The sequence below is a fragment of the Cephus cinctus genome, unplaced genomic scaffold (genome assembly GCF_000341935.2).
Source record: "Cephus cinctus unplaced genomic scaffold, Ccin1 Ccin1_scaffold0564, whole genome shotgun sequence".
Lineage (NCBI taxonomy): Eukaryota > Metazoa > Arthropoda > Insecta > Hymenoptera > Cephidae > Cephus > Cephus cinctus.
In genome coordinates this window covers 670,357-679,202 of record NW_014333216.1, presented here as the reverse complement: position 1 = coordinate 679,202, position 8,846 = coordinate 670,357, and the positions used below count along the sequence as shown (strand labels likewise).

At 43.5% G+C, this 8,846-nt stretch overlaps 1 protein-coding gene across 9 annotated transcripts in view; it reads left to right on the top strand.

Annotated features, from left to right (window-relative positions):
- The window catches only part of LOC107268525 (protein bicaudal C), a 30,073-nt gene extending 22,174 nt beyond the window's left edge, over positions 1-7,899 (top strand). For 5 of the 9 annotated variants that reach the window (XM_025085763.1, XM_015741379.2, XM_025085768.1 and 2 more), the window contains 11 exons: positions 554-633; positions 3,674-3,889; positions 4,011-4,250; positions 4,562-4,780; positions 5,421-5,739; positions 5,848-6,225; positions 6,311-6,412; positions 6,485-6,735; positions 6,849-7,074; positions 7,267-7,386; positions 7,512-7,899. In XM_025085763.1, coding sequence (XP_024941531.1) covers positions 554-633; positions 3,674-3,889; positions 4,011-4,250; positions 4,562-4,780; positions 5,421-5,739; positions 5,848-6,225; positions 6,311-6,412; positions 6,485-6,735; positions 6,849-7,074; positions 7,267-7,386; positions 7,512-7,627 — 2,267 coding nt within the window. In that variant the 3' untranslated portion in view covers positions 7,628-7,899. The remainder of the gene's footprint in view (positions 1-553; positions 634-3,673; positions 3,890-4,010; positions 4,251-4,561; positions 4,781-5,420; positions 5,740-5,847; positions 6,226-6,310; positions 6,413-6,484; positions 6,736-6,848; positions 7,075-7,266; positions 7,387-7,511) is intronic. The other 4 variants (XM_025085761.1, XM_025085762.1, XM_025085764.1 and 1 more) reach the window with 3 other exon arrangements.
- Positions 7,900-8,846: the final 947 nt, after the last annotated feature.

The window sequence follows — 8,846 nt, the reverse complement described above, 5'->3', positions numbered from 1 at the left end:
AGACGAAGGGCGGGGAGGGGGGAGGGGTGAAAACGAATTTGTTTTTCTTCATTGACAAGATTCGTTGAGCAACCTTAGTTATTGACGATTCAACCAAGGATTAACGTTATCTAATGTAGAAATTAATCTCGATTGGTTAACGTATGCGGCGACGAGTTTTGATTAACCCGATTGAATCGCTAATGAAAAATTCGTCTGCGATATCTCGCGATTGGGAGATCTAAGACTTGTTTTTCTTTTTCTTTCCTACGTCTTTTGTTTGAATTTAAGGCCTTGTGCCTCGATTCGACATGGGATGGACGATTGAGGACGTCATGTAATACGATTTGTGCAATAATCCTCCCTCTACCACCCCCTAATGACAAGGCTGCTCAAATCTAAAGTCATATGCTGAAACGTATCGATTTACTTCGAACGGTGGGAAAGGCGTATCGGGTGTGTTTGAAGTGAAAATTTCGAGGGTGCGGGTGATATGGGCGATAACGTTATCAGTGAAGATTTCGTCTGCAGATAACCACAAACGGTAACTCTTTTGCACGTTTTTATGTTGCAGATCCACACATAAAGGTCGCAGGTCGACCCGATGACGTGCGAACGGCTAAGGATAAGATTATGCAAATTCTGGATACGCGGGTGAGTTATCATTGGTATTTTTTTTCACGGTTGAGGGGAGGAGATTATTACCTAAATAGTAAAAAAAAATGAAACGTGTCGATGATTGTTTTTTTTTTTTTTTTTTTAAATTTAAAGTGTCTGCCACTTACGGTATTTTTATGTTTCGAGCAAAATCGAAGATTTCGGATTCGTATCGGTTGTCGATATGCGAGCGCAGTGATAACGATTGTAGAAAATAAAGAAGCGCGATCACTCACGGTCGGGGAGAGCTCCTCGTGGGTACGCTTACACTAGCTGGCAAAATTAAGTCTCCGTGTACTTACGTACGTCGTTCAATCGCGTAACGGGCACGATGACAGATAATGAAATCGCCGTTCAATTAAAACTCATGATAGCTTCTGGTGCCCGACGCGGCTCCTCGTATCTCGAATGTCACTTTGCTCATTACGGGACGCGACGATCGACGCTTTTCGCTCGAATTCACTCACCGGAAGTCATTGTAATCCATTACAACGCCCATACACATCGTTTTTCGCAAAAATTTTCCCTTGATTTCCTTTTCGATTTATTTTCTCGTCTTTCATCTTGGCCCGTCAACCTTTTTTTGCTTCTTCGTTTTATCATCGATGCACGATGAGTCCCTCGCTCCGCGATTGTCTCCCCCGGAACGAATTGCTCGGCTCGTTTCACGGAGAAAGTTGTGGGATCTCTTTTTTATTCTTCTTTTTCTTAACGTCTAACCCGTGGACGGGGAGGGGACTCCTCCCCCCCCCCACGGCACTTTCGTCCTCATTTATTTCTTATTTTCACGGAAACCGTCACTCAAGATTTTCTTAAGTCATCAAATCGCTCGATTCCCCGGATATGATTTTGGCTTCTCACCCATGGACGGCCGGGGGCAGGTTTTTTTTTTTTTTTTTATTCTCTCGTTTACGAGACCTTGCAAACTTCGCGGCAGAATTTCTATTGGCGTTATCGAATATGGATAACTCGCGTGAAAATATTGAGTCCGTTTTTAGGGACAATGTATTTTTTTGGTTTTCGACCGTCCAGGGGTCGAAGTCGACTTTGAGAATGGGAATCGTAGAACGCGTTTGGATTTTTTTTTTTACAAATTTTATTTTTATTCAAAAATCTATTCGGTTTCGCGTAACGAGCTTGGTACAGCGATTGATGGGACTCGCTCTTCGCCCGAAGATCGACGCCAATTTCCGATTTCATAATAAAGCATCCTCGCGATTTATTCTTATACCGACGAGATGGGAATAAAGTTATTTTTTTTTTTTTTTTTTTTTTTTTTTTTTTTTTTTTCAAAATGACAAACACGTCCAAATAGAAAGGCTAGAGTACCGGCAGTGGCAGACGGAAGTCGAGATTTCTAAAACACACGTCGATTGGCGTCGCCGCAATTCTTACGTAACGCCCCGTTACGGCAGGCAATCGCAATCGGTGACGCTCTGCGCAACAGATGGGATCTCGTGAACCGGGGTTTTGAAAGAAAAAAAAAAATTTTCCACCGATCGATCGTCAAATACTTTTTATCGCAAAGTCGGAACGTGCGATTATTTGAGATTTGGAGGAAAAAAAAAAAAACATTACGACCGCAAGACGATCCTCGTCGTATCGCCTCTCGATTTCGAGATGAAAACTTTCGATTTCGCAAATCCGCCATGACGCAACATCCTCAGCATCCGTAACTCGACCGTCTTTGATTACGCGATACGATTCGCCCGGGTCAGCTTGATTCGGATCTGCCAATTTGATGATTCGCGAAAGGAGCCAAGGTCATCGGACCGAATTATCGTTCTACGCATAATAATAAAAACGCGTCGACGATTTCCAAGACCTTGGTCTCTTTATTCTTTTTCTTTCTTTTCCACCTCCCTCCCCTCCCCTCCTCTCTCTCTCTCTCTCTCTCTCTCTCTCTCTCTCTCTCTCTCTTCTCTCTCTCCCTCTCTCTCTCTCTCTCTCTCTCTCTCTCTCTCTCTCTCTCTCTCTCTATTTCCCTCATTCCCGTATCGCCTTACCTCGTCTACGAAATATCTTTCAATCGCATCCACAACTATCGTTCACTTTCGCAAAGCTCTTTGCCCGTTTGCCACCCTCCCTCTTTTGCCCCCACCACCGTCCCTCTCCCACTTCCCCTCGTCCCGATAATATCTCAAGCTTTACGTAACCCACGAACGAACGCTTAAAACTCTGCACATTGAACTCGCGCACACTGTTGTCGGAGCATTTAAACGACAATGACGTCACGCGGCTGACCTAACTATATCACATGCTCAATCGCAAATACATATTCATATCGCGCTATGCGTGTTTACATTGATTTCTTTTTTCTCTGTCGTTCCATCTCTTTATCGATCACCGGTTTACAAACGTAGCCCGACCTCACGGTGATCATGCAGACGTCACTCATTGTCGTACGTAATACTTTTACGATACGCCGATACTTCAGGGGGCTCCTGCATACGTGCATGTATATAGGGTCATTCACGAAATGCGCATCACCCCAAGGCATTGGTCTACCGTACAATCCAAATAGACAGCTTAACTTGCCGGCTATTGCCTATCGCGTGAATAACCTCCTAGGCATTGCTGCCGATTGGCGGTCAATAATTGCCATCTAATCTTAACCCACGGTACACATTGCCCGTTGCCGAAGATAATGGGGCACCCGTGCAGCCGATAAGATTTAACGAATTATTGTGTCTCGAAATTTTAACGCTGATCGCCAGCCTAATAATAAAGTGTAGATAAACACGTACGCGCGTATGTCTGCACGAGTAAAAAAAAGTCGTCTGCTTTACCCTTTTACCATAAGCATCATCGCCGACTCCGTATCGCGCAGATGGATGTTTCTTGAGATTTTTTTTCTTGCTTTTGCGTGAACCAGTCTTGTCGATGTCGGCCGACCGGATGACGGCGTGATAACGAAGACGTAGGAGGGTGGGGTGGGGAGTCGATATATAAATTTTTGAAAGAAATAATCAACCACCCCGACTATTGACGAGTGCTGGGTTTTTTTTTTTAATATGATTTTTTTTTTTACCTGCAGCAAAGCAACAGAGTGACGATGAAGGTGGACGTGAGTTATACCGATCACTCGCATATCATTGGCAAGGGAGGATTGACCATAAAACGCGTAATGGAGGAGACCAGCTGTCACATTCACTTTCCGGACAGCAATCGCAGCAATCATCAAGAGAAGAGCAATCAGGTGTCGATTGCTGGTGAGATCGAAGGCGTCGAGCGTGCTCGTTGTCGGGTTCGAGTGAGTATATTGGCTTTTTTTAAAAAAAAAAAAAACGTTTTCTTCTTTGCATTTGATTACGTAACGGATGGTATACGTCTGTTTATTATCAATATATGTTTCTTTGATTTTTAATTTTCAGAATCTGACCCCTCTCATCTTCTCGTTCGAATTGCCCGTAATGGGAGCTGCGCATGCGCCGCCCGATTCCACTTCGCCCTACGTGGTGCGAATCCAAGAGAAATACAACGTGCAGGTGATGTTCAGGACGCGGCCGAAATTACACGCGACCTTGGTGCTGGTTAAAGGCTGCGAATGGGAGGTCTTACAAGTGAAGGAAGCCACCGTGCTGCTGATTCATTACATGTGCGAGAACCTGGCTGTGAGTGTCGGTGGTTGCTTTTGAATTTTTCTTTGGATTTTTGAATTTATAAAATTAAGGCAAATGTTTACGCATTTTTTTTTTTCAAGATTCACAACACTTGTTTGGGTTATGCAATTAACGTTTCAGGGGTATACAATTGGACGAGATTGAATTGGGACTTTTTTTTTTTTTTTTTTTTTTTTTTTTTTTTTTATCAAACCCGTTCATCTCGGATCGATTGAGTCTCTTGAACTGTTGTTGATGATTTATTGCGCATCGATGTAGATCTCTGTTGATCGTCTGGTAAAGCCTTGTGGTTTCTATTGCAGAGTCAGATTCAGGTACAGATGTCTATGGAGATTTCGCCCCAGCATCACAGCATTGTCCTTGGGAAACAGAGCAGCAACCTCAAGATGATTATGCAATGTACCGCGACTCAGATTATATTTCCGGACGCTGGCGATCCGAATATACCGAGTTTGAAGAAGAGCAATGTCACGATCACCGGTGGAATTCATAACGTTTACCTCGCCCGTCAGCAATTGGTCGTAAGTTGATTGTGACGGATCGTCACGTGTCTCTGCGTATGGATAACGACGGCCACTGGAACACTGGAAAATTCTTATATAAAGTTCTCATTGTCTTATCGATTAATTGTCAATTATTTTGGATGTCCCTGGTATATGGTGTCTGTTAAAAAAGCTTTGACAATTGTACGAATGTCTGTATAGTGATTTATTTATTTTTTTGTCAGTCGGCGATATTGACGAGTATCCATAAAGTCTCTAACTGTAGGGTAAATACAGTGATTTATGGTAGTTACTGATAAACGAGTAAGAATATTACGTTTGATTTTTTCTTTTTTTTTTTGATGTCACAACTTATCGTGTCTTTATCACTTGAGGCGTCAAACGATCGAGATAAATTTTACCCGATGATCTTGGATCTAAAAGAGAGAGATGTCGAATTTTCTTATTTATAGCCTTAAACGACTGGATGTTATATACGGAGGTCAGGACGGTCTAAGGCGGAGAAGCCCGTTTAAATTCTAACGTCAAGTTCACAGTCAGAGTCGTATTCTCGATAGAGTAATTTTGAGAAATTTAGTACGATCGGGTGGATTCTAAATAAGATGTAATAAAATTTTGTCCAAATTTTACTTAATCTCTTTCATTTTTTTTTGCACAGGGTTCCCTGCCACTTGTTCTGATGTTCGATCTGCCCGAGCACTCGATGCCCTCGGTCGATACCGAGAACATATCACAGCTGATGCAGTCGTTGGACGTCTTTATAAATGTCCGACACAAGCCAAAGCAGAGCACATTTTCCGTGATAATAAAAGGCATAGAGAGGAACGCCGGTAACATCTACGAAGCCAGAAATCAACTTTTGGGTCTGAACGAACCGAGAATTCACGCTGAGATACCGGATAGTTATCACATTCCTAATGCCGGCAGTGTGTTTCAGGGTAACAGCAGTAACAACAACGGCAATATAAACGGTGCTAGTTAGTCTCATTTGTCTTATTATGACGCGTGCAATAGTTTGTTTCGAAATTATTACGTGCAATTTTTTCACAAAGAACCGTTAACGAGCATTTTCCTTCTTGTTGCAGGTCGTAACAACGTTGCCGGTCTACCAGAAAATTTCTCCAGTATGCTGACGGTTAACACACAAAATCTACCTTACTGTATGTCGCCAATGTCAAACTCGCCCAACCCAATGGGAATGTCGCCTCATTGGGGAATGACTGCGGTACCATCAATGTTCTCTCCGCTACCGGTTCATCATCATGGACCATTCTCCTATCCTCATCTCAATCATATGTTAAGCACCCAACAGATGATGCACAACAACCTGATGGGTCATCCTCAGGGCGCGTGGAATCAGACCTTGAGCGGCCTTGGACAGAGTCAGACCAGACCGTCCAGCGGTTATCACAGCATGAACAGTCTGAATTCAAGTTCACTCACCAACAATAAGGATGGCAGTGGTCAGTTTGAGAAACAGTGATAATCAGTTTGGAGCCGGTAGAGTACATTTTTTAATTTTTAATTAATATCTTTTTCACTCCGCAGGTTATTCTTCCTTGAGCAGCGTTTCAAGTTCGCTTTCTAGTCCGGCCATCAGTCCACGAAATGCGTCACCAGTTAATCCCTCTGACGTCACTTCCACTTTGGGTTAATAAACATCTACATAAAGAATTTTTATTCCCAAAGAACACGATCATGACGAAATGTCTTTGCTTGCAGATTTATCTAGCATGCTGTCGGATCTCTCGGGGACCGATCGTCGCGCACCCGGATGCGAGAAGAAGAGTCTTCAAATGGCAGCTGCGCATCATAATCTCACGCCGTTTGATTACGAGCAGAAGAAATTGATGGCGGTTAAGGCTATGCAAACTAAACTTAATTCGCCCGACTACAGGGTCCCTACTTCCTCGTGGTCCGGTTACGGACTTAGTCAGACTATTCCCTTGATGACGAATAGCGATCTCAGCAAGGTAAAGAAAATGATCTAGAAAACAATTGTTCGAGGACATTGTCGATAGGATCTTTCTTATTCAACGAATTCTAACGGTCGTTATCTTTTGGATCGTCGATTTATTTCACTCAGGACTCGAGCTCGCATCCTTCTGATCTCTGGGAGGAACCAAAGACTCCTGTGTTTGGTACAACGATGGACTTTGGCATCGGCGCTGACAAAGATCAGACGCCTCAGGTCGGCATAAGCTCGAACTACTTGGACCACACGCCTACGTCACAAATCAATAAGATCACATCTCAGCATTACACAGACTTGGCCAGCATGCTGACCAACGTAGGACTGGAGAAATATATACGTGAGTTGTTGACAGAATTATTAATGGACTTTTGCATCGAACGGTACGCGAATCGCATGAGAACGTGCCGCAAGTGATTTTGTGGTTCTTTTTATTTGAATTGGATCTGCTTTTTTTTTTTTGCTTGGCGACTTACATCTGCTTTTTGTCTCTAATTTGCACGACATATTTGCTTTTCTTCTGCGCTGTCAGGCCTGTTCACGTCTCACGAGGTGGACATGGCGACCTTTCCTTCCTTGACGGACAAAGACCTTTGCGAAATTGGTGTGACCGCTTGGGGCGCGCGACGCAAAATATTGCTTTTGATTTCCGGTACGTAAATCGTATTTGAAATTGGTATCGTGATGAATCGATTGATTAATCAAGGTATACCGTTGGCATTTAACTACTTTGAATGTACATATTATTTTTATTTCTTTTTCTTCTTTACAATACAGAAATGAACAAACGATCTAGTCCGTTTTCCGGAAGCGCGGCGCCTGGCGCTGAACGGAAATCATCCACGACGTCCAGCACGGCTACAACGAGCAAATGCAGCCTGGAAAACTGGTAAATCAACACGTATGAATGGCGCGCATGAAATACTTGAAAACGTGGTGTGTACTCATCTCGTAATAAAGAAGCGTATCGAACCCGGATCGCGCTGGATTTCCACGAAAAAGAAGAAATACGTATAAAATTTCGACGCTCAGTCTCGCGTCGTTTCACGTGCCGTCGCGACGTCGTTACAGAGCCATAACGAAATCCGACCACGTTCATAACCGGCCGCGACGGTGAGACGTCGACGAGAATTGAAAAAAAAAAAAAAAAAAAAAAAAAAAAATTCTCAAAAATCCTAGACGGGTGAAAAAACAAGAAAAAAGACATACCCACGCCCCGCGCACAATCGAACGTTTAAGACAACCGGAAGTCGCGAAGATACGTAAAGACGTGTAAGACGCGACGGCAGAGGGGGCTGTGCCTCTCTTTTCGTTGGACAAAAAAAGAAAACCAAAAAATATAATTGCATGTTACTTTTTCGTATTTGGGGAATCAGGAGGGTGGCGGTTTTAGCGATCGTTTCGCGGGAACGAGTATCATTTTTTTTTTCGCTCCCTTGTCGAGTCTGAATTTTTTTTTTCGAAATTTTTTTTTTTGGCACTCGCACACTCACCCTCCGTGGCACGTACCCCCGGGGCGGTGCGTTAGGTTAGGATGAATGATTGTTAAGAGAAAACATTTTTTTTTTGTCGGCCTTCGACGTAGTCGTCGTCGTCGTCGTCATCGCGACACGAAGAATGACGACGGCGACGGTGATGACACTTCAGGACGCCCCAAGGGACTGTCTTGCGAAAGCACCTATCGAGTTAGACTTACTTTGTTTCCCGAACTGCATCGTAACCTTTTTTTTTTGGCAAAATTTTTTTTTCTGTTTCCTCGACCCTCTCCCCCCCCTCTCATTCCCCCTATCCCCCTCCTCACCTAACCCATCCCAATGTTATCTCTCTATTTAGATAGCTAGACGGAAGTACCATCGATCGCGCGTAGGGTCGCACGCGCACTCGTGTTTTGTCTGTGATGTAACCAATCGATAATGATACAATGATAATGATAACGATAAACGATAATTATCGGAGAGCCAATGGGCTTCTTCCGACGACCGTGCATACCACAGAACCCAGAAAGAGGTTATAATTATTCTTATGATAGTGATTCGATATAGTGATATATATATAAATATATAAATATAAATCGCCCTCGGCCAATCGGTCGACACGATGCACTCAGCGACC